Here is a 25,449-nt window from a genome sequence, read left to right on the forward strand (position 1 = left end):
TTTCCGTTTCTATTTAATAAACTTTAAAACAGTGGCATGAGACCTAAATCATCAATGTAATGAATGAAAGATAGAATACAACAGGCAACTATCCAAGTTGTGAATACAAGCAATCAGCAAATTGGAGGTTTCATTTTAGAAAACAAGCTTCCTCAGAATATACCTTCATCTGATATACGAACGCAGCAAATAATGAAAGCTTTACATTTCAATTGCAGGGGCCCGGAACACCCGACGGAATAACCACTGGAATGGTCGCAAGAACTGTGCTCTCTTCTTCCTCCAGAACCAAATGGCGGCATTATATTGTTCGTTACGTATCTTCCGGGTGGCTGCTCGCCAATCATACTTCTCCATTTCTACACGTGCTGCTTTCCCTATAGTTTCTCTAAGTTCTTGATTGTGCAGAAGGGGTTTCAGTTTGCTCAAGCAATCATCAAGATCTCCAGGATTAAACAGATAGCCTGTTTTTCCCTGCTGATCTTCGGGAATGATATCTGGGATACCTCCAGCACGAGCAGCAACTACTGGAAGTCCAGACGACATGGCCTCCAAAACAACAAGTCCAAGCGTCTCGGATTCTGAAGGCATGACAAAAACATCTCCACTGGCGTACGCTTGAGAAAGCTCTTCTCCTTGTAACATCCCTGTAAACACTGCAGGCATGCCGGAGAACATCTTCTCCAGCTCCTCTCTACGAGAAATAAACAAAAAGCAACGAGTATAGCGTGAACTAATATTTTGACCGGACTGTCAATTTTACTATACAAACATCTTTGATCTCACCTGTATGGTCCGTCCCCAATGAACGCTATTCGGGCCTCTGGAAGCCCATCCATTACCCTGTTTTCAACCGTGTCATTTGAGTGGTCAATTCAAAAGTAACAAACTCCAGATGGTATATCTAAGCATAGCACTTCTACAATTAAAACTCTCCATCAAAACTGAAAGCAATACCTTTTGAGGAAATCCAAGCTCTTCTCAACTCCAAGCCGTCCTACATGAACTATCAGTGGTCTGTCGGGTTCCCCATTGCTGGTTTAAGAAGAAATTTTGTTAGCAAAAATTGGGCCATCATATTTCAAGGTAATTGAAATTACAGTGATGACAGGAGCTTGTTACCTTAATCTTAACCTCATTTCGTGAGAGCAAAACCGCGGATGGAAGCTATCAGAATCAACACCCTTATTCCAGAGGCGTATCCTGTTAGCTGCAATTTGCAAAGATAGTTCAAACAATTTCACTTGCATAGTTGCATGTGTAACTGATCTATTTGGATGTAATCAACCAGGTTAAGGATGTTAATTTTAACCTGCTGCTACTCTTGCGGCTTCAAGATCCTTTGCAATAGCAGCAGAAGGCACCAGCGTAAGATCGGCAGCTCTATGTAGAAATTCTAATGAAAAATTATTCAATTTTTATAATCATCCACAACCTGAAAGCCCAATTGGGAAAATCATGGCAGGAGATGAATCTCACTTACTTATAACTAACCACATTGGTTTGACCAGCCAACTGAAGGTATATCTGGGAATATATCTGTGGAATACAAATTTATAATCAGAACAAAATCTCAATAGATGAATCCATGAAAAAAGTGAAACCATAATGAACCAGAAGCAACGTGCAAAAAAATATTTTGTATTTATTCAGTTGCGGCATTGAATGTAGATCCATTTGTACCATAGCCCCTACTTATAATTCAAGATTCCAGTTACACCGAACACATTTTTATGCATGACTGTGAGCAGGTATGTAATCAGGTAACCAACCAGAAATTATAAATTTTTCAAGAGAAACAAGACGAAAAGCGTGTCACAATACATTTAGACATTTGGAGTAAGTTTAATGTGAAGTTACTGAATCTTGATGTAAACCAGAAAAGAAAAGAATATGAAAGCAAAAGAGTATTTCGACATACACAGGGACATGGGTGTGATATGACATCACTATAGGTACAGATAGTAATTTTGCAATGGCGAGAGCGCCAAATACCTACAAGACATGTAGAAACAATTAATGGAGCATCACGAGTCAATTCTTTTGATGAAGCCATCACAATACTTGCCTAAGTAAGAAGTACTAAAAGAAGCAGATGCTAGACATATACCATAATACCAGGAGATGATGCATGTATAATATCAGGCTTGAATTGGGCCACCGCTGAGATTATTCTTGGGCTGAGTGCTAGTGACAGGGGAACCTTTTGGTACCACGGACAGGGGAAGCTGCAAAGAGAATTCAAAGGCATTATTTCATCAGATCAAGGTAGCTTTTGTTGACAAAGAGCTAAAGTTAAGTCACATTATCAGCTGGTATGGTCGAGATTAAAGAATGACGGTGATGTCATCTTTCATCGAGAATAACTCAAGCGCCTGACCTTCTTGAGCCAATCAATTTAGCTCCATAAAACTCTTCCGGTACTCCTTCATGTGTTGTCACTACCATGACCTGAACCGGAGATTCCAAATGCCAGTTCAAAATTAAAATGCATAGGAACATCCAAAGAACATATACACATTCATATAAAAAGATTTCACAATCATACATTTACTCCTGTCAACATTCTAGACAGTAATCACATCATTTGATATGCCCATTAACAAATAATCTGAGCCTAATGATGTAAGGTAAAGACACCTATAAGTCCAAGTCAAATGAGAAATTGAGATAAGAAAAAAATATTATGGATAGGCCGTATAGTTGAGGTTGGTACTATGACTTCATATAATAAAGAACTTATTTTGTGATCTCATTTGCAACACAAAACATCAAGTTGCTTGACTTTTCCAGAACAGAAGCTCAACCTCACAGAAATGGAAATAAAAATCTGCTAACTTCTCTAATTAGTAAGTGGAAAGTTGGAAACAACCACAAAAAAGAAGAGAAAATACCTCATCCCCCATTTCACGTAGATACTTAATGAAATTCTGGAACCTGTTTTTATAACCAGAGACATAACTGCACAGAAAAATCCAACACATATCGTTCATGAAAAAACAGGACTTGAAAACAAGATAATGCATGAATATAAGAAATATAACAGCAGAAGCTATTTGAATTAAAATATTAAACAAATCAAATATTCAAATCATGAAACACAAAAGTGATAGCAAATACTAACTTATTCATTACGAGCCGAAAATACTCTACCAAAGTCAACTCTTTGTAAAAGAAAATGGTTGGTGTGGACTACATATGTGGGCCAGAGTAAAACAGAACATAGAGCGGCAAAAACACATTGGGTGATGAGCAAAAACAAAGTTTCAAACCAACATGTGTAGGGGATAAGAGTACAAATGTTACAAGACATACATATTATGTTGATATAACAGGGTTGTATAAAGGTTAGGCTGCAGCAAGCTTGATGGCTAAGGAGAACTACAGACTAAACAACTGATGAGTGTATTTTTCACAATACGAGCATTACTTTTTATCCCCCAAAAAACGTAATGAAGATTAATTGTGCATATTCAATTGCAAACCAAACTACTTATACATTCAACTAGTGAATATTGAGGATATCCTAAGCTATTGGACTGACAATTTAGCAACCTAATGATGTCCTAAGTAGAACTGCAAATCTACCTAGACATGGCTGCAACGAGGTCAAGAAATCATCAAGTATAGTCACGACGGCTTCTCAAGTCTTTATGTCATTAGCAAAGGTAACAACTTAATATTGAAACCTAGTACAACCTTAATCCACCTATAAAATCATATCATCCAACAGAAGAACCATTCACTATCAGAAACACAAAGGTGAATAAGAGAACAAAATCTTGGCAGCGAAAGCATCATACATGGTCTCAAACAGCAAGCACACATGAATCAATAATGAATGGCCAAAATGAAAGACTCACGCAAAGGGAGATGGCTCAACAAAGAGAGCAATGCGTCGAGGCCTAGAATTCATCTCAGACTCCAGCAAAGGAGGAGGGTTCTCCTCTTCCTCTTCTTCTCCATACTCTCGAATAGTCATGTTGCTGCCAGTGCAAGCTGCTACAAAGGGTCTTCGATGAAAGGGTCTAATTTTCAAAACTGTGAGCTCTTTACTCTTTTTGGACCGTTTACACTGCCAAGATTGAACCTTTACACAAATTTGACAAATGGGCTTCGATGTCCCGGATGTACAAAAGCAAGAAACTTTGGAAGCAAAGACTGTAGGAGTATACTTATACGAGCAAGAAGAAGAAGTAGAAGCAAAGAAGGGGGGAGGAGAGAGAGCAGGATTTATAGAGAGAGAAGAGGTGGACATGATGATTTTGGTTTGATGAAGTTAAATACTAATCCTACTGTGTGTAAAAACTGCTGGTGAATTGGAAGAAAGAATTTTTTGGAGGGGGTTGGGTTTTTCTTGATTCCTTGTGGGTTAGTTTTTGGATTTGATAAATGCCAAGTGATGCGAAGAACAGAGAGAAAGGAGAATCTGGGGGGCCATGGGAGGAGACTCTCCAAATGGATATTCTTTTCCTGGGAGAGGGTTGGGGAATAATTTTGAACACGGAGGAGCATATGCTCTGCCTCCAATCAATGGATCAAGATGCATTACTCTAATTTTCGCATTCTTGTGGGGTCATTTTGATAATATAGAAACCTTTGATTTTCTTCTCTAATTAAGAAAATTAAATGTCATCAGCTTTCAACCTGGAAATGTTAAATTTATGTTGTTGATGGAAGTTATCATGTTTTTGGACACAAATTGGCATGAGCTGAAGAGGCACAAGTTGAATTTGCTGGCAAGAGATATTCCTTTGAATATCCTCTCCTTTTCTTGTGCAATTATCATACGCATCTGCAGCATCTTTTTTAGTATAATTGATTATTGGAGTTTGTATTAGTAATTTCACAACGGATTCGTAGGTTAAGTATTTAATTGTCATTAATTTATATGTCTGCAAATTAGGTGGTTGATTTCACAATTATGGTTTCTAGTTAATAGTTATTGAATCATTTGTTATTTCCCAATCCTAATAACATTCACAATAATATTTAGACCTTTTATGATCAAAAAAAAAAAAAACAAAGTGCAAATTACACAACCTCTCATAAAATTCGGCATAATTATAAATATATTTTTATTATTTAAAAAATTATAAATACTCGTTTAACAACTAGCCCATTTCTTTATATTTCCATCCAATTTTTGTGGTGAATTGATCAAAATACCCTTTTGCATTGTAAATTATAATTATATATATTATATTTTTTTAAAATATTTTTATGACTAATATTCTCTCTAAATTATTTATTTACCCACTCTTAATTTCTTTTTACGTTTTTTCAAATATTTTTTATTTTTTTAAAAGAATTCAACAAAAGTAAAATAGTATTGTCCATTTCTCTTTCCAAGGACTACATAATTATTTTTCATTTGAGGAGGTATTTATAATTTTTCAAATAATAAAAAATATTTGTAATTATATCGAATTTTATAGGAATAGTTGTAATTTACCCAAAATATGTATATATATATCTATAATATATCCAAATAATTTTTTAGAATAGCACGAATTGTATGCTAGTCCATTTATAATAAGAAAACCACAAATCAAATGAATTGCAAGATTTTAGAGAATATGGATTTGCATTGACAGATGACAGCCAGTAACAACTAATTCGGCCTGGAATGGCCCAAAGGAAGCAGAAGATCAAATCTTTAGAATCAAGAAAATGAGTTGAACCCAAAGTTTAAAGAATGTTGAAGAATTCAAGAAACACAAACTCTCTAATTAGTAATTACGACAGTAACAAAATATCCAACAAACATCAATCATCATTCTGATTTATACCAGAGGGTGCAGCAGATTCTCCTGTATCAACGGCGTAGTCGTCTCCAGCTTCCCTGTTCTTGTATCTGTACATTGAGGCAACTAATATGAATACAAGTAGATTCACAGAACTTAATGCTGCCAGCACCCAGTAATACCGATCCAAACGACTCATGTTCAACGTGGGCTGGAACCAGTTTGGTTTGCCTCCTCTTTCACTTATTTTCCCCACAACGTAGACTGTAAGCACACTGCACATGAATCCCAGACCAGACACTGCATAAGTGAAATGTTCGATGTAGGTTTCCATGGAATCAGGAGCCTGATCCTTGTAGAAAGCAGCAACGCCCTTTTCAAGGAAGGCCTCCAGCCCGGCTTGTAGGACAAACTGGAAAAGCAGCCAAAATATACTCATTGGAATTTCGTCGTCAGGCTTGTCGAGTAAACCATGCCTTCTAATCACATTCAGCCTCCTTGTCTCTACTCTTGCAGCCGTTATGCAACATAGAACTGAGAACACCATAGCGATTGCAATCCCTATGGGGGCTGCATATTGTTTATATTTCTTTAAAGACCGGTTGGCCGATACACCGAACCATACCTTTGCCCACTTGTTTAGCAGTAGAAGCACCTGAAGAGGAACTTTCCATTTTCCAACTTTGCGATTCATTTTATTCGCTTGCTCTACAAAGTAAGTGTTTGCAACAGAGGATACGATGCCGCAAATTATGAAGGTGAGCCACATAGGGACCATGCGGACAGCAATTTTGGCTTCTTCGACTTGTGATACTGAGCAGAGTCTCCATTTATCATTCTCTTGATCTTCTCGACTTACATCTGGCAATATAATGGCGGCTCGCTCTAGGCACCTGAGTTGTAGTGAAAAGAAATACAAGAAACTGTCACTGCATGGTTTGTTCTCAGGCTAGCCGATTCATATACATGCAATGCAATAAAATGGTACTTGGCTAGCTGATATATATAGATGGAAAATAGACAATTAAATACCTGAGGAAACGAGTACGGGAAAATGACTCGTTATCTTTTCTGTAAAGATCTCTAGAATCAAGCGGAAATGGTTTGGATCTCTTGTAAGCAGAGGCCACAAATACTCTGCAAACGTTAGATACGGGGCTCCCCTGCGGTTTAGCCTTATCATATGCACGCCAACCACTCAAAAAAAGAAAGGTAGCAACCGCGGTACATATTGCTGGGATTCCAAACCGGAGGGACCATGGTTTTATGTATGGAAGTGCAATAGCTCCAATTACCGGTATCAGCACCACAAGAATAAAACCTGGTATTTTTAAGAAATCTATCGTCGGATTACTATTAGATTTATTTTCCTGTTCCTCACGGAAAGGATGTACAGAGACAAGGTTGCCAGCAATTCCCACGGCTACAGATGCCATGCCTACATAGAAGAGAACTTTCTGGGTATGACCAATACATTCTGGCTGGTATTGTTTGCACGTGCCTGTACGATTGGCGAGTACGGGTGGGGTTGACATTGTAACAAACGCAATGCCCTACAACGACGTGGAATTTAAAGTACATGATATAACTCAATGAAGGCGGTAATGAGACAACTCAATCAGTAAGCATGCATTGCCGAGCGAGGAACAATGACATAGTCACATAAATGGTTGAAAAGGACCACTAAATTTCAGTATTACATAAATGGAAAGCTATAAAGGGATTAGAACTATATCAATATGAACACCCAGCCCACCTACTTCCAATGAGCCCTAAATCTATTACATACATCAGACCAGAAAAAATCAATCCACCAGCTGATGAGTCTAAAATTTGCACATCAGACGCCAACTTTTAAATTTCGAAAAGATGGATCTATTCTTCAACTTACCACGGTGTAGGCAATGCTAGAAATCACGAGCATCGTGAAATTCCCGAGACGTGCGTCAACAAGGAAGAGAAAGAAAGCTGGCAATACCATTGAAAGTCCAGTCCAGATGTTCAAAATTCCAGCAGCATGAGTTAAATCCAGTTTCCAAACGTCAGTTAAATAATTTTGCATTTCAAAAAATGCGTATCCAACCAATATGTCAGCCCATAGCAGTGCTGCAATGAATAGGAGCAAGAACAAAATAAACACACAAGTCTATGTTTAATCTTGATAAGAGTAAACACATGACCATAAAAGCTGGAAAAGTGTATGTTACTCTTTACCAGAAATTCTAACAAAGCTCCTCATTCTTGAATCAATCTATTCTCCGTCTCTGCTGAAAAACAACAAGAAAGAAATAAGACAAACACTTCCACAAAGCTAAATCAAAACATTAATCTTAAAAATCAAGAAACAGAGGAGTCAAACAATGTTGTTGCATTCACCAAACAAAGTAATAATACATTTAAAGCTAAAATCAAGTTACCTTCTTCAGTAACCCAGAGAGAGACAGCCCTTGCAGCCTCTGAACCAATCTTCTTCTCCTTCTTGGTTGCTATAAAATACCATCTGAATAGCTGGCTCACTTCAAAAGAAATATTTAAATACCTTTCCCGGTATTATATAATATATAGTCTTTTAATATTTTACAATCTTATTGTTCACACCACAACTATCTGTACATCATAGAAAAATAAAACTTAGTTGACGTTGACTTTGCATCGACCCACCAAAAATGTAGTAGGAGCCCCATATCCATATTCATACCCAATTGGCTGCAAAATAAGTTCATATGGCGGAGTAGAGATCATGAATTTAAATCTCACTATATACATTGAATAGGATCTGCTGCATAGGATGTGTTATCAATTGTAATAGAAGGTGTTGTTTAGATTTCATTATTATGGTATTGTTGATTTTATTGTAATTATCTTTGTTAAGTATTGATATTTGATTAAATAAAAATAAAAATAAAAACCATATATATTAGGTCATCTCAACACCACCTTTTAATTTTATCCTAATCCAATTTTGTGAAAAACTATCTTTTGCTTTCACCAATTTCCCCTCCTGAAAAGCCATGCAACTGCAAATGTTGAGGATGAATCTGTGTGGGTTGCATTATGTCACATGACAACTGCATTAATGAGTATGTACAATTATTCATATGACAGCTAAACATCCTCAGTGTCCTAAATTCTATAAATGCTTAGGTAGGTGTGAAATCATTCTCATCAGTTTATTCTTTCATTTAGATAATCGCTTTTTCTTAAATATTTGCAATAACTTAAAAAACAACAAGTTTCACCAAATGCTAATTTGTCTCTTTTGATATGGCTAACGATATGCGTTGCATTGTATTGTTGACCAACCAATTGAATTTCTTAAGGGGAGATGACTTGTTGTCATTGAAAAAACAAATGATTAAATTGGCCAAACAGTTTGTGAAAGTAGTTTAGACGAGAATATTTACTCATTTTACATATTACAGGAGATAAATTACATTTAATTCTAAAAAAAAGTATGGAAATCTATAAACGCAAGGTTGGCAGAATATTAGAGAAGATAGAATTCCCTAGACAGCCAATATATATATACATATATATGTTTTATATATATATGTTGCTCTCTTTAGAGCTAATAAGATTATTGGTCATGGGGAAATAGTAATACGGGCCAAAATTGGTCACAGGTAAACCAAATAAGTACAATATATTTGTGATGTAATTAGCTTACAGTTCAAAAAACGCGATTAATCATATATCAAGTGTATAACATTTGTTATGTGATTGATTTGATTGGAAAAGACTTAATTTGATTAAAAATTATGCATTGATGAGGGTTTGTTGAAGAATGGGAAAGGCCCAACCGTAGCTAATGGATAAAATCTTGAATGAATTTTAGGATTTGGAAATTCTAAGCACAGCAACAACAGCATTCACCTTTATCATCTGCATTTGTTGAGGGTAAAGCAGATTCCCCCGTACCAACCACTCCCTGATATGAAGCTTCCTCGTCCTTGTATCGGTAACTCCAAGCCACCAATATGAATGCAAGTAGATTCACACAACTTAGAGCTGCCAGCACCCAGTAATACCTATCCAAACGACTCCTGTTCAAGGTGTACTGAAACCAGTTTGTTCTTCTGCCTCCTCTTTCACTTATTTTGCCCACAACATAAACTGTAAGCACACTAAGCATGTATCCCAGACCAGATACTCCCTTAGTGAAATATTCGAGGTAGGTCTTCATGGATTCAGGAGCCTGCTCTTCGTGGAATGTACCGACACCCTTTTCAAGGAAGGCGTCCAGTCCGGCTAGTAGGAAAAACTGGAAGAGCAGCCAAAAGATGCTCATTGGGACTTCTTTATCGGGCTGGTCCACCAAACCATGCCTTCTAATCACATTCAGCCTCCGTGTCTCTATTTTTGCAGCAGTTATGCAACATAGAACTGATAATATCATAGCCACCGCGATCCCTATGGGGGCTCCATATTCTTTATATTTCCTTAAAGACCAGCTCGCCAATATATCAAACCATGCCTTTGCCCACTCGAATAGCAGTAGAAGCACCTGAAGAGGAACTTTCCATGTTCCAAGTCTGCGATTCATTTTATTTGCTTGTTCTACAAAGTAAGTGTTTGCAGTAGAGGATACGATCCCACAGACTATGAAGGTGAGCCACATAGGGATCATGCGAACAGCAATTTTGGCTTCTTCAACTTCTCCTACCGAGCAGAGTCTCCATCTGCTCTTCTCTTCATCTTCTCCTGGCAATATGATGGCAGCCTTCTCTAGGCACCTGAATTACAGTGAAAAGCATACAAGAACCTGGACTGTCTGTATATGACTGTATATGGAATAAAATCTTAAACAACCACTCACTAACTGATGTGACGGGAAAGAGACAAGCACATACCTGAGGCAACGACTACGGGAAAATGACTCATTTTCAGCTTTCTTGTAAATCTCTCTATTATTGAGTGGAAATGGCTTGGATTTCTTGAAAGCAGAGGCCACAAACACTCTACAAACGTTAGTTAGCGGGCTGCCCTTTGGTTTATCCTTATCATATGTACACCAACCACTCCAAAAAAGAAAGGTCGCAAAGGCAGTACATATTGCAGGAATTCCAAAGCGGAGGGTCCATGGCTTTATGTATGGAAGTGCAATAGCTCCAATTACCGCTATCAGCACCACAAGAATAAAACCTGGTATTTTTAAGCAAGCTTTTATTGATGCATAACTGTCAGGTTTATCTTTCTGTTCATGACCAAAAGAGCGTACAGATACATCATTGCCAGCACTTCCCACAGCTATAAGCGCCATGCCCGTATAGAAGAGAGCCTTCTGGGTATGACCTATACATTGTTTGCATGTGGCTGTATGACTGGCAAGAACTGATGGGGTTGACATAGTAACAAAGCCAATACCCTGTAGAAAGGTGGAGTTCTAAGTACGAAAAATAATTCTACAAAGGCATTGATGACACAGCTCCATCAACATGCGTCTATTGCCCCGAGGGAACAATGTCAATTGAGCTCATTCCAGTTTACATAGAGAACATAATTCAATGGTTGTTTCATTCTTTAAGTATGGCTGCTAAATTTCAATAGCACATAAATGGCAACATACAAAGGGGTATTGAGAATTACATCAAATCTCAAGAAGCTTAAGAGAATGTAATAGCATCAGGAATACCCAGCCCATGTACTTCTAATGAGCCCTCATCTTGTAACATACATCAGATGAGAAAAAAGCAATGCACCAGCTAATCAGTTTATAATTTGCACATTATTGCCAACCCTAAATTTGCAAAAGGTAGATCTATCTTCCGTTTGATTAGTGAAAAGATTTATCAACATACCACGGTGTAGGTTGTGCTAGAAATCAGGAGCATCGTGAAATTTCCGAGACAAGCATCAACAAGGAAGAGAAAGAAAACTGGCAATATCATAGCAATTCCTCCCCAGATATTCAAAATTCCAGCAGCATGAGTAAAACTCAGTTTCCAAACCTCAGTTAAATATTTTTGCATTTCAAAAAATGCGAATCCGACCAATATGTCAGCCCACAGCAGTGCTGCAATGAATAGGACCACGAAAAAAAAAAGTAAACACACAAGTCTATGTATAAACTTGAAAACACAGTTTTAACTCCATATATGAGAGTGGGTAAACACATGAACATTAACGCTGGAAAAATGTTACTTCTTTACCGGAAATTCTGACAAAGCTCTTCATTATTGCATAAATCTAATCACCTCAACTCTCTGCAGAAGAATGGCTACTGAAAAATAACAAGAAAAAAAAATAAGAACAACACTTGGGCAAAGCTCAACCAGAGATTATTCTTAAAATCAAGAAACAGGGGAGTCTGAAACAAAGCTGCATACATCAAGCAAGTAATACATTTAAAGCTAAAATCAAGAGACATTATTCAATAACCTCATATTCTATTTCCAACTCCAAATCTAAGTGTTTCTGATGATATACAAACACCCAGAGAGGGATGAGAGGTGTACCTGAAACTGAGAGAGCGGGGTGACAGGTGACAGGCCTTGCAGCCTGTGAACCAATCTTCTTCTCTTTCTTGACTGGTGCAAAATAGCATCCGATTCTGAATAGGTGGGCTCAGTTGGGGGGGAAAGAAAAATACCTTTCCCAGTGTTTAATCTTTGAGTATCTCATTGTTCACTCCCTAATAGAAAAATAAAACTGAGTTGACGTTGACTCTGCGTAGACCCCCCAGACACAAACAAAGTAGCAACTCAAAAATCCAAAGCCATTATTGAACCAGCTCAACCTCTTATGATTTCTCAATTCTGTTGTTCTCAATATACATGTTTTTTCCGGGTCCCGTTTCTTCTTCTTTGTGCTATCCACTCCACCTGTTTTCTTTTGACTGCTTACAACAAGCAACGAGTTGTGTGATGGTCAATCAGATCACGAAATCATTCAAATTCGTTTGCGAAAAAGGATAATAATAATCCAGCAGTCCAACTTTAATGAATGTATTGCAATTGATGAACTCAAAAGTTTTTGACAGGATGATTGGAGTTACAACTTTTTAAATTTTATGTAAATTATAATATAACCTCATGACATTTGTCGTAATTACAAACATATTATAATTATTTAAAAAATTATAAATTATCTTATAAAATTAACGATGGTCAAATAAATATTACTATAATAAATTATAGTGATATTCACCTTATATTTATATTTTTATAAATAATTATATTTCTAATTTACCTCAAATTTTATTACCTTTACTGATCTTTTGCTTTCTGGACTTGCCATTACTCGGAAGGGGTGAATTTTTGTGAGTATCCTAAATTCCCAACATCTTAGGTAGGTGGAATTGGAAAACACACTGTCAACAACCTATTCTTTCATTCAGATCATTTGCTTTTCCTAAAGGAATTGCAAATGAAGTTTAAAAATTTGTAACTTTCCCCGAATGCAGCAAACTTGTCGGTTTTGTATATACAATTGTTTTCCGTCAACTTGTTGGGGTTAGAATATTAGGAATAATAACGAGTCACGTGATTGTTTAGTTTTCTAGTGAATAAATAAAGGGGTGAGCAATGATACGTGAGAGTGTATTATTGACCAATCACTTGAAATGTAGGTAGCTACCTATTTCCCTATTAATCAAGATCCAATTTTTTTGAAGCTTTTGGTCTATGATGGTTAGGTTCTTCTTTTTCTATTTTATTTTCCTAATCTATAATGTTTCACATTATAATTCTTTTGTTACAAAAATAATAAACAAATATATGAATGAACATTATATTATTTAGTGGGAGCATTATTAAATTAAATAATACTTTTAAAAGCATAAATATAAAACATTAGTCGAAATAAAATTTATAATTTTGTGAAAAAATAATTATTAATGACAAGCAACAAGTTAAAAAATAAGTAAAAAATAGTATTTTTTTTAACATATAAGATAAATTATTCTTTCATCAATTAAATTGATTTTAAAAGTGATTTTTCTGCGAATACTATTATTTTATTACAACTTTCAAATTTTTTTTACAAAAATCACTTGTCTAAAAGCAGAAATTTTTGCAACTTTGAAACAATTCTGTCCTACATCTAACAGCAGCAGCAGAAACACTTGGAATCATCATTGTAGGGCTCATCAATCCCACCAAACTCTTCACCCTCTTGATCTTCCAACTCTGATTCTCTGTACCGATAAAACACACCCACCACCACAAAGATTACAAGATTGATAGCCATCAACCAAGCCAGTGTCCAGTAATACTTATCAAGTCTACTCCCATTCAGGTTGTGCTGAAACCAATTCATTTTCCCTCTGCTTTCACTCACTTTTCCCACAACAAATACCGAAAGAACACTTCCAAGTATCCCAACACCAAACACGCCACTAATGAAGAACGGCAAGTAATTTCGTGTCGTGGCAGGGGATTGATCGATGAAGAAGCAAATGGTGCTGTAATTGAAAATCCCGTTAAATGCCCCAAGCAGAACAAACTGCGGAAGCAACCAGAACATGGTCATGGGAACGGTTTCGTCTGGCTTGTCGACTAAACCGTGCTTTTGAACCACGCCAAGCCTTCGGTTCTCCACTTTGGCAGCGGTGATGCAGCAAAGTATCGCGAGTATCATTGATACAGCAATACCGAAAGATGGAGCGAACTTTCTTGACCCTGATTCGCCTAATGCATTAGAAAACTTAGCATAGAGTTTGGTGCATTGATTTTGGGCTTGCTCGTAGAACCAGAGAAGGGCTACACTGGGGACTGTGAGGCGCCCAACTTTGTGGTTCAGGTGGTCTAATTGCTCAACGAAGTAGGTGAATCCGATGGATGAGACGACACCACATAATATGAAAGTCATCCAGACAGGAATCATGCGTATGATGGTTTTGGTCTCTTCCACTTCTGTAACCGTGCAGAGTCTCCACATATTCTTTTCCTGTTCCTCTCGAGGTTTTGTAGGTATCAGAATTGCAGCTTTGTCCAAGCACCTGCATATTAAGAATGTATCCGGTGAGCATACATAAAATTAACAGATGAAACCTTGTTCTTGATGTACAAAATTGTTGGTGGAGAGAAGAGGCATGGACCTGAGGCTCCTTGTGTGGGGAACCGAGTGAATTTCGGGATTTTGGATCTCATATAGTTCCTTAACATCTCTTGGAGTTGTATAGAACAACTTGGAAGCAGCAGCCACGAACACACGGATGAACATCGTCAAAGGGCTTCCTGTTGGCCTCAAATACTTGTAGGAACACGAGCCGCTGAAAAACAGGAGAGTGGCAACGAGAGTACATATGGCTGGAATTCCAAACCGAAGAGACCATGGTTTTATGTAAGGGAGGGCTAAGACTGCAACAATTGTGGTGATGATAACAGCAAAAATACTGAAAAAGAAACGCCAAAATGTGTTGTGATCTAGATCTTCCTCTTCCCCGCTGAACTGCTCAGCTATGAATGAGTTCCAGGAGGTCAGATGGCCAGCCATCCCGAAAGCTATTAAAGGCAACGCTGTGTAGAAAAGTACTTTTTGGCCTTGGCCGATGCATTCTGGCTTGTATTCGCTGCAGGTTCCCATAGCATTTGACAGAACTGGCGGAGTGGACATTGTTAAAAATCCCAATCCCTGGATATTAAAATATCCCCTCATTTTCAGAGCTTGTAAATATGCAAAAAGCATGATGGGAATTAGATAGAGGGGTTAGGATTTACGGCACTATACGCAAAGCTGGAGATCAAGAGCATCCAGTAATTTCCCAATATGGTGTCCACTAAGAATGCTAGAAGTAATGGCAATACTGTAACCACTCCCCAAAAAATGTTGACGATGGCAGCAGCGTGGGTGAAACCAAGCTTCCAAACGTTGGTCAAGTATGCCATCATTACGTACATGGCATACATCGCTAGTATGTCCACCCATAGCAGGACTGTAATGGTGGAATAAAACAAGATTACATCACAAGGGAAGCCAGACGGAATCGCCATTTAATCAGGGAATAAGAAAAAGAAATGATACAAGTATCAAACGTAATATAGAGTTATGTCTTTTAGTGAAGAACAGGTTAGGACTCAGGAGCATTAGAGTCAATCTGTACTTACCAACTACTCTCCCAACTGTGGCCATTGAGCTTGTATGTTTACCTTCTCTGCCAAAAGAAAAATACTGCAATTCACGACGATTACATCAATCTTCCATACTTTAAGTCGTTGATTACTCAAATGAACAAAAAATAACAAGAGATGAAAATCGGAGAAAGGACCTCCAAGATTAGCAGAACTCGGAAGTTCAGTTGAGATTATTATGAAAAACTTACCAAACTAAAACCTCGGAAACAAAGAAAAAAAGTCTGGCTGATGAGAAACTTGTGTTACCATAAAGAGCTTGTCGGAACGGGGATTGCGATGTCGGAGAATGTAGCTTCTTATTTCACTTAGTTATATATAGAAGGGGATTCATTGTATACAAGACAGATAATGGCAAAAAAACAAGGCGGATTCTTGTTTTTTCTTTGAAATTCTTGCAACGCGTAAAACAAAGTAAGTTGAATTTCATAAATATTTGTATATGGGTGAAGTCAACTCCAACCGAAACAGGGAAGTGGATAGCTGGACCAAATTCCAGGTTAGTCCATTTCGGACGTGAAAATAAAACAAATTTACGATCTACAACATATAATTATGGGGTTAAGTCCATTTTGACCATGTGATATATAAAAATATAAAAAATTTCCATATAAAATATTTAATATCAAAATCATCCCTATAATTACACCCTTCTGGTTAATTTGAGCTTATTTTTTTAGAAACAATGATTAAAAGATCCCTTCTAATCAACTGATCAAATTAGGTCAATTAATATATAATTATTTTAATTTATAACTATTAAAATATATTTACAATATATATAATTGTTATTATAACCCCATCCCCATCTTCTTCCCCACATCATCTTCTTGCTTCGCCCCCAGCCCTCTTGCCTCCAACCCCCCTTCGCTGGGTAATGCGGTCGCCCTTGGTGGATGGGCAACCGAGTCACCTTCGCAGATGAACCTCCTTGCGTTGGACGACCGCCGTCGCCCAGGGGTGAGGAGGTCGCGGCGCACTCCTCTTCAGTTCACCGCATCCATTGCATTATTTTTTATATAATTTAATTAAATTAATAGTTTATTATATAAATAATTAAATAGTTATTATATAAAATAAAATAATATTTTATTATTAATAAAAAATAGATAATATTTAAATTAAATAATTAGTATAAAAAATAATATTTTATTATTAATAAATATATAATATTATATAGATTAAATGTGAGAGAAGAGTAAAAATATTAAAAAAAAAACAAAAGTATTTTTATAGAAAAATCGCAGTCAAAGCATATGTGATCCAAATTTTGTATGGAGGGAATTTTTTGAACTTTATCTTATATCACAAGGAGTATTTGAGACTTTAATTTTTAAAGAATTTTTTTTTAATATTTCTATTATTACAGGGAGTATACGAATTTTTCCTTTTTCCTTGTAATTATGACATTAGCCTAAAGATTAGAGCAATTAATTCCCTTGGATCGCATGGTTTATTTCTCTTGCTTTCTTTGATGGATTTAGACTTCATTCTTTGCTAAACATTATACGCAATCAGCAGCCGACGTGCAATTTAGTTTAGCAGCTCAGATAATAACAGTAGGGTTGTCAGAAAATCGCAGATCTTGTATAAATCAAAAGATTACATATGGTCTAAAGTTGAGTTCAAAATTCATCACATGTCTGACCATTGAGGTGAGACAAGATTGCTGGAAAATCAACAATTCCTTCATTGAAATGCTCATGTGAAGAATTACAGTTTAAGGTTGATATTCTCAATTGATAGACAATGCCAACTACTGCAATTACTGTTCTTTCAGTAGACCGCGTTGAAATAGTGCAACCATTGTGGCTGTATGTCTCTTTATTTTTCAATTCTTCACAAAGTCTACTTCAACTTCCCCATGTTTATTGCGGGGTAGGAAGTTTCATAAGAAACCGTGTTAGTTCATTACCCCCAACACTCAAACTATAAAGGCACTCCTGCTACATTCATGAGGCTCAACTTGCAGTCTAGTTGACGTTGACTTGCAAGCCTTGGCACGTTAGCGATAGAATTTGCTTGGATGCAGAATTACAAATTCAGATGCTACGGATTGAGAACGACTCATGAAATTTTAAACCTTTATAATGGGTTGATTGGATAGTAGCTGCAAAAGGCATGTAAATGTATTCCAGGCGAATTTCACCAAGTTTAAAGACACAGAATCTCTTTGCAGACAACTTGGTCATATCAGAAACATTATACACAACCCTTTACTGTAAGAAAAAATCAGACAACATGCCTGTGTGCATACACTTATCAACGATGCCGCTATTCCATGATTCATCAGGAAAAAGAAAAAGAAAAAACCATCAGGGCCCTCTTCCTCGTTTGCATGTCTAGTTTGAACTTCAATCCAATTGCTCGGTTTGATACACACAATCAAGAAAAGGCTATTCTTCCTCCAAGAAATCTACCAACAGGATTCCTCTCAAGGTCTTTTTGCTTTCTTACATAACCTAGGCTTTTCACCAATTAACAGAGCTTTCTCTTTAGCCCCACCCACAGTCACCATCAACGAAATGCCAACCGAATCTAAACACTTACTGGTAACGTTCAAATCATACATACTATTCACCAGCATTGTAAAGAAGTCGATGATCAGTCATTCCTCGCTTTAAGACCTGTTATATTTAAAAACTAAATATGGCCAAGAAAACACATTTATATTTAGATATAAAGAGGAACAATTTCTAGTAACTGATATTGTACAATGCTGTAGCATTTCCAAAACCCAACTCCATAACCTCAAGATTAGCATAAGGGAACCTCAAATATAACTCAATGTACGATCCATTGTCTTCCGTGATTGAGAAACAATGTCCAAAATAATCCCCAATCTCACTAACTTAATACACATTACAAAAGTCATCAACATCTCCATATTGATCATAAAACTACAACCACAACGGAGTCGGAGTTGTAAGAACTTTGCCACTCCTCAATCCATCGACATATTCTCTAGTCACAAGTAGCCAATTCCATCCTCCTCCTATTTTCTTCATCACCCTCTTTCTGAATCTGGCACTTTATCCACATAATTCAGCCAAGAGAACACATTTATATTTAGATATAAAGAACAACAATGTCTAGTAACTGATATCGTACAATGTTGTATCATTTCCAAAACCCTACTCCACAAACTCAAGATTAGCATAAGGATAACTCGAATACAACTCAATGCACAATCCATGGTCTTCCGTGATTGAGAAACAACGTCCAAAATAATCCCCAACCATCACTAACTTATTACAGATTACAAAGTCATCAACATCTCCATGGTGATCATAAAACTGCAACCACACCGGAGTTGTAAGAACTTTGCCACACCTCAATCCCCTCAACATCTTCTCTGGTCACAAATAGCCGATCCCATCCACCTTCTAGTTTCTTGATCGCCCCTCTTTCGGAATCCGTCACTTTATCCACATAATTCCTTCTATACATCTCTTCACTAACAATCCCCTCATTTTCGTTTCCCTCCACTCTCGACCACACTTCCAGCTCACCCTCTCTCCCGATGAACACTTGCTTCCGATAGCAATGAATCACAAAGTTGCCACCATTGTTTCCTCCCACATTCCTCATACTTGGATTCTTCTCTTTCAAATAAACCCAGGGATCATCACTTAGTTTGCGCATATCTGCCACAGCTAAATCACCCGATTTTGAGCAAATTTTGAACAACAACAATTCATCCAAGTCAACACCCACATCGGCAAATGAGTCCCCAAATCGACTGCTTCGACCGGAACCTGGCTCATTTGTTTCCCAAACCACATTTCCAGTTCTCGGGTCCCACAATCGAATGTACCCAGAATACCCAAATGCTCCCGATGTCACAGAACTCCCGAGCAAAATCCCCATATCTGATACATACGTAAGCTTTGTGGGAACCATATTTTTTGAAGAATTTCCAGGCATTCTTCCAATCTCCGACGAAACCCTCATCGTGGATTTATCGATCATTAAGATGCAATTTTCTCCGTGCTGGCAATCGTAGGAAGCAAAAACAGAATCCTCCGAGTCGGCAATCGCGTGGACTCGGGCTTTGTATATCCTCACATCGGAAGGGTCGACCCATTCCGTCGAGTGGACTCGGCGCCCGTTGGCCATATTATAAAAGTGTAAGCCCGACCCATGTAGAGAACCGACGGCAGCAACCTCCGGTCGGATCCTTCTCACCGAAGTGATGAAGTCTAAATGCGTCCGTACTGTTGCTGAATGGCTGAGATTCCAATCGTACACCGAAATCTGCCCGCCGTGGGCCACCCACAACGACCCATCTGATTCGATGGCGTTGAAGTCAGAAACGACACCGTCAGCGGAGGGGTTGAGGGTGGTAAAGAGGGAGGAGTCTATACCATTGAGTCGACTCGGGGCGAGTGCGGACCTGAGTTGGGAGTCGATGCCGAAGTAGAGGGCCTCGTCGATGAGTTCTTGGTTGGAAAAACGTTTGGCGGTGGAGGGGAGGCGATTGGAGCGGAGGAGGGAAAGGAGGACGGAAAAGATCTCCGGGTCGCGGTCGATGAAGACCGGTTCTTCAGGCGGCCGGTTAGAGAGGGCGGATAAGAGGGAATCGGGGCCGCCAGAGCGGAGGGTGGAGACGGTTGTTTCGAAGAGCTTACCTCCCACGTTGAGTTTGATGCGTCCGGCGGCGGTGGAGTCGGGACTTTGGTCATCCATAAACGGCAGTTTTAGGGGATACGTCTTTCAACCGAATTCTCAGAAAGATGTGTCCTTTCTGGGCTAATACAGGTGTGTTTGGGCATTACAAAAGTAGAGCCCAAGTTTCAGTGAAGTTTACCAAGTTGTTTTAGCCGATTGGATAATGGATCTCTCTTCAACAGTGATCTTCACTTAGCTTATGCAATTATTTTTCTTCTTTTGATTTAATTTTCAAGAATAATTGAAAACAAATGCAACTATCAATGAATAGATTATTCATTTCGTTTGTATCGAATTTTGTCCATGTTTTCGACTTCACAAAAATCAAGAGCAATTGACAAAGGCTGTAATCGTGTGTCTGTATCTCTCTGGTATTGGATAAGGCCCAATTCCAAATCCAATTCCAATTGAACAAGAACTCAAGACCCAACTGAATCAACGAATTTTTGGGCAGAACTCAAACCATGAGTAATTATCCATTTCGTAGTGAAACTGGAAGGGAACAGCCTACGAGTAATTAAGCTTTGTGGGTTTTTCTTGTCTTGTTAGTATTATACGTTCTTTGATTAATCTAAACTAAGAGCAAAGGAGATGTTACTTTTCACATTGTTAATTGTATTAAATCAAACTCTTATATCTTTCGTTAATTCATTAAGATGTGATTAGGCCTCATCAAGAAAGTTGAGGCCCAAATTCTGTGAGGTAGGAGGCAATAAGCGGCTTGGATAGAAATCAAGTGTCGTGATCCTGAAAGGCTTGTTTGTGATCCGGTCAAGAACCTCCAAATTTGAAATGTCAAAGCTTTTTTTGCATTAGTATTCTTGCGTTTTTCGAGATAAGATAAAATACACTAAATATTTATTTTTGTGTTTTTACACATTTTCTGCGTGTTTTTATATTTTTCAATTTTCTATATATAATATATATATACATAATATAAAATAGATATGATTTGACAATAAACAGTAATTTTTGTCTCCAAAAAATACAACATTAAACATAAAATATTTATATATATACATATTTATATATAAAAATATATGATTTGACAATGCCAGATCCCAACATCATACCTACACCACTTATTTTAAAATATTTTAAATTACCCCAAAAAACACAAATCCAAACATATTATCTATTTTCAACGCACACTTACTTATCTTTATTGTTCTCTCTCTATTTTCAAAATACAAGACAAAAAACTAAAACACAAATCCAAACAAAATACAAGTATTTTAACTTGCCCATGCAGGTGGTTACGTTGGAAAATGCCAGTCCATTATCAAACAATAACAAATTATCAAATAACAATATATATGTCTATTCGGTGTTTATTATTTTGCAGGCATAATCAGGCCTGAATATTTGGAGTGAACACGTCCATCTGTCCCAGCCATCATAGCATATTTATCCTTTCTAGTCAAATTGGTGCACTGGAACCCAAGTTTTCCTGCAATAGCACTCTGAACATAATTGGCCACCTCAATTCCCGATTTCCCTCCTCTAACACTAAACTCACGAGGCACTTCATTCAAGAACGTGATCTCGTACGTGGGTCTTGGGTTCATGAAAACAAAAAACGGGTCCAAGAACTTGTACCCCCGTGTCGTCGTCCCATAAAACACGCATTGTTTAGTGTTCACCGCCACCGGCACAATTCTGTCGCTCAATTCAGCAAAAAGCGCACTAAACCTCAGTAAAAACGGTTCTCGGCAGGTAGTCCCCTCAGGGCATATCACTAAGTCACCTTCTTCAAGCAAGCGCTTTATGGTCGCCGCGTCTTTTTCTGTTTCCCTCGACAATCCAACCGTTTTAATAGGGGAAATTGACTCCGAAAACTTACTTATGCTATAAGTGACACAAGTGATTTTCCGGCCGAGTGCAACGGCGGTGACAAGCGGGTCGAGGACGGTCCGGTGGTTGCAGACAAGGAGGCGGCCGCCTTGGCCGGGCCTGGGCGGCGGAGGAGGGGTGCCCTTGACGATGAGTTTGATCCCAAGCATCATAGAGGTGTAACGTACAATCCTTTCGGGCAAAGGGATGTGGAGAAAAACTCTAACGAATGATAAAGTAATGGCAATTGGCATCCAGAGGAATGTGAGGAAGGCGACGAGGGGTGTGGGCTTGTGTACCAAACGACCCTCGTGAAAGATGATTGGGGATAGAAGCTTGTTTCTTGGCAGTGGTTCAGTTCTTGTTCTGGGCACGATCAATCCCTCCTGTACGTACTCAAATCAAGAAATTGTATTGTTGATCAAAAGTTTATATAATTGATTCAGATTTAATTAATAATTTTCTGAATTTATAAATATACCCTATATAATTTGTCAATACTAAATGTGCACGGCCTTATAGTAGCATCTTCATAACAAATTAATTTGCCTCACTCACTTTGGTATAAAGAGACAAAAGATCATGCACAAATCATTGCGCGGATAAGAAGCCCTAAAAACCCCTATCATGAAATATGCATGGACTCATATGACCAAGTACCTTCACAATAATGAATGGATGAGAAAATGTTAAATTTCACAAACCCCACCTAAATTATCACCACACAGCATTCTTTTCTTTCCTGTCAGCCAAGAAGAATATATTAAGAAAACAAAAGAGAATGACCACATTTCGAGTCAATAAGTCACAGAACACCAATACGCATTTGTGAGTGAACTTACCTTGCATATGGACATGAAGTCATAATCCGTCTCTCTATCACCAAGACCTAAATCAGGCACATTAGTGCCAAATTCATTGACTATCGCCATTTTCTTATGGTCCCCGACAAGTACACCCGGCTTCTTCACAAACCCTGTGGCCCGTCCCGATTTTGTCACTTGTAACTCCGTCCCAAGAACCTTATCAACTCCCAAATAATTCTTGACAAAATGTTCCACCATAATCCTAGGGTTTGCAGTGACTATGTACCTCTTACCAAAGGAATTGAACACTCTCCACGTCTCCGGGTGCACGTCTTCTGCATAGAACTTAGGCAAGACGGACTTGGCAACGAGCTCAACATCACGAATTTTGAGGCCGGAGAAGGCGATAAAGATGAGAATTTGGACAGCCAAGGATTCAGACAGGAACAAGTAGAGGAAGTAGACGAATGGGACGGATGCCAAGAGAAACAAGGCACGTATAAGGCTCCCGGCTTCCAAAGCGACGAGCATCAAGTATGGAAATGCATTACTAGACACCAAGAGTGTGCCGTCTAGGTCAGCTGCCACGGTTTGATTTGATCGCCCCTCGCTGCTCTTACATTTTGTTATCGGCTCAAACTCCCTATGGGCGCCCATTTTTGAGAGAGAGGAGTTTTACACGTTGTTCAACTTATGTGTGTGCGTGCTGGTTATATTAGACTAAGGAAGGATTTGGTATGTTCAAGCTGAATATAAGGGCAGATGTGAGTTGAGTGTCCAAGTAGTTAAATGCTAAGGGTGTTCAAGTTTGATTTACTGATTGAACCGAATTACAATTAAAATTTCGGTACTACTAGAACAAACATAATTTTTTTTATTATGATAATAAGTAAAATAATATGAATACTAATTAAAAAATTTCGCATTAATTTTGTCTAACCATGATTGATAGTATTGTTTTGCTATAATTTTTATACTATAGTGATTAATCGTACTGGGAATAATCATTTTTTTTTTTTTTTGTAATGGTACATAATTGTAATGAATATTGAACTTAAATTTGGATTTTTTAAAATTTTGGTAGTCAGTTTGATATTGATTTTTAGAATTGCCCCGAAATAAAATATTGGATTTTTAAAAAATTATAGATTATATAAAATATATGTATTAAATACAGATTTATTTGATGTGCATGTTATTTAGTGTGTTGGATTTTATTTGAATAATTCGAAAATAAGTTGTATTGATGTAGAAGATTTAGTAGTAGATAATTTAAGTCTTCGATTTTATTTCCAGTTGAATGCATCTGTAGGTTAAGTTTTTATCTTTACACTTTTCTTTATAGAATTTTGTATTGTATGATTTTTTTTTTCTAAGAAAAACCAATAATTTTAGTATTATACTAAACAAAAATGAAATTTTTGGAGTTTTTATCAAATGGATTTAGCATTTGTAGGCGATTTTGGTTAAAAGTAGGCGTAGTCGTACCGAAATTTTAGTTAGGATGGATATATTTATTCGGGTAGAATTGGGTTTGATTCGGCGTACCAAAGTTTGAGTTGAAATTCGTGTACGATTCTTCTGTTGCTTAAAATCGGAGGTACGCTCCTACAAGAAATATAGTTTCGGCCGGTCCATATACTTTATTAGAGTTTGGGCCGGTCCAATAACTTGTATAACTCAGTTGAAAAAGAAGAAGAAAGGTTAGTGAATTAAGAAGAAGACGACAAAAACAAAAAGTTAGAGCTGCATAATATAGTAGTTAGCTAGGCAGAGAGAGGTATGTGTTTCCGACTGTCATCCTAGGAAACACGTACAGCAGGAGCCACGAGGCATGCACATTTATATATATATATATGTCTCACACAAGTACTACTTGTATTAGTATTCTATCATCCACACCTACACCTACACATGTTGCATTTTGATGGGCTCTCATCTTCGGAGGTCAGATATCATTTGGGCCTCGGGGGCACGGGGACGTTCTTGGATCCTACATAAAGAAGTACGTGTTGAATTTGACTCGATGTGAGCATTTCAATACTCAAATTAAATTGTTAATATGAGGTAGGTCAATATTGGAGTGAATAGTATATCTGAATTTTGGATTTTAATTACATTGATTATTTTAAATATCAAAATTTTTTATACCTGAGGCCAATTGCACAGACAATACTGAACTACAAAGGCGATACTAGTGCATATCCTTCATCCCTTACTTCTACTGACTTATGTATTCGGTGAGCTTTCATGGACCTTTATTTTCTGTAAGCCTATATTATCCTCAAAATATTTTGGGCCCCACTTATTTTATTCACATCA

At 37.6% G+C, this 25,449-nt stretch overlaps 6 protein-coding genes across 10 annotated transcripts; all 6 read right to left on the reverse strand.

The window, feature by feature from the left end:
- Positions 40-4,551, reverse strand: LOC105174543 (sulfoquinovosyl transferase SQD2-like). The gene is made up of 11 exons (XM_011096678.2): positions 3,864-4,551; positions 2,895-2,961; positions 2,381-2,451; positions 2,111-2,228; positions 1,922-1,995; positions 1,484-1,539; positions 1,313-1,396; positions 1,123-1,210; positions 958-1,035; positions 787-843; positions 40-694 (listed from the first exon to the last, which is right to left on the reverse strand). Exons 1-11 carry the CDS (start codon positions 4,256-4,258, stop codon positions 202-204), a joined length of 1,581 nt encoding a protein of 526 aa, XP_011094980.1. The 5' UTR covers positions 4,259-4,551; the 3' UTR covers positions 40-201.
- Positions 5,569-9,233, reverse strand: LOC105174544 (protein NRT1/ PTR FAMILY 5.5). Of its 2 annotated transcripts, none has more exons than XM_011096681.2 (5): positions 8,165-9,233; positions 7,962-8,011; positions 7,639-7,853; positions 6,780-7,300; positions 5,569-6,640 (listed from the first exon to the last, which is right to left on the reverse strand). In XM_011096681.2, the coding sequence occupies exons 2-5, from the start codon at positions 7,984-7,986 to the stop codon at positions 5,770-5,772; spliced, it is 1,632 nt and encodes a 543-aa protein (XP_011094983.1). In that variant the 5' UTR covers positions 7,987-8,011; positions 8,165-9,233; the 3' UTR covers positions 5,569-5,769. The 2 variants fall into 2 exon arrangements, with proteins under 2 accessions (XP_011094983.1, XP_020553447.1); XM_020697788.1 differs by having other exon boundaries at positions 7,962-8,014.
- On the reverse strand, positions 9,372-12,637 carry LOC110011235 (protein NRT1/ PTR FAMILY 5.5-like). Of its 2 annotated transcripts, none has more exons than XM_020697787.1 (5): positions 12,203-12,637; positions 11,897-11,964; positions 11,546-11,760; positions 10,598-11,112; positions 9,372-10,480 (listed from the first exon to the last, which is right to left on the reverse strand). In XM_020697787.1, exons 2-5 carry the CDS (start codon positions 11,919-11,921, stop codon positions 9,595-9,597), a joined length of 1,641 nt encoding a protein of 546 aa, XP_020553446.1. In that variant the 5' UTR covers positions 11,922-11,964; positions 12,203-12,637; the 3' UTR covers positions 9,372-9,594. The 2 variants fall into 2 exon arrangements, with proteins under 2 accessions (XP_020553446.1, XP_020553445.1); XM_020697786.1 differs by having other exon boundaries at positions 11,897-11,967; positions 12,203-12,635.
- Positions 13,655-16,176, reverse strand: LOC105174545 (protein NRT1/ PTR FAMILY 5.5). 3 transcript variants are annotated; one of them, XM_020698144.1, is made up of 5 exons: positions 16,009-16,175; positions 15,794-15,840; positions 15,407-15,621; positions 14,785-15,320; positions 13,655-14,685 (listed from the first exon to the last, which is right to left on the reverse strand). In XM_020698144.1, exons 2-5 carry the CDS (start codon positions 15,816-15,818, stop codon positions 13,788-13,790), a joined length of 1,674 nt encoding a protein of 557 aa, XP_020553803.1. In that variant the 5' UTR covers positions 15,819-15,840; positions 16,009-16,175; the 3' UTR covers positions 13,655-13,787. The 3 variants fall into 3 exon arrangements, with proteins under 3 accessions (XP_020553803.1, XP_011094986.1, XP_011094984.1); XM_011096684.2 differs by having other exon boundaries at positions 15,794-15,857; positions 16,009-16,174; XM_011096682.2 differs by having other exon boundaries at positions 15,407-16,176.
- On the reverse strand, positions 18,220-20,653 carry LOC105174546 (BTB/POZ domain-containing protein At3g09030). Its single transcript, XM_011096685.2, has one exon. It carries the CDS (start codon positions 20,504-20,506, stop codon positions 19,106-19,108), a length of 1,401 nt encoding a protein of 466 aa, XP_011094987.1. The 5' UTR covers positions 20,507-20,653; the 3' UTR covers positions 18,220-19,105.
- Positions 21,663-23,954, reverse strand: LOC105174547 (glycerol-3-phosphate 2-O-acyltransferase 6-like). Its single transcript, XM_011096686.2, has 2 exons — positions 23,164-23,954; positions 21,663-22,707 (listed from the first exon to the last, which is right to left on the reverse strand). The coding sequence occupies exons 1-2, from the start codon at positions 23,782-23,784 to the stop codon at positions 21,823-21,825; spliced, it is 1,506 nt and encodes a 501-aa protein (XP_011094988.1). The 5' UTR covers positions 23,785-23,954; the 3' UTR covers positions 21,663-21,822.

The sequence above is a fragment of the Sesamum indicum genome, linkage group LG11 (assembly GCF_000512975.1).
Source record: "Sesamum indicum cultivar Zhongzhi No. 13 linkage group LG11, S_indicum_v1.0, whole genome shotgun sequence".
Taxonomy (NCBI): Eukaryota; Viridiplantae; Streptophyta; class Magnoliopsida; order Lamiales; family Pedaliaceae; genus Sesamum; species Sesamum indicum.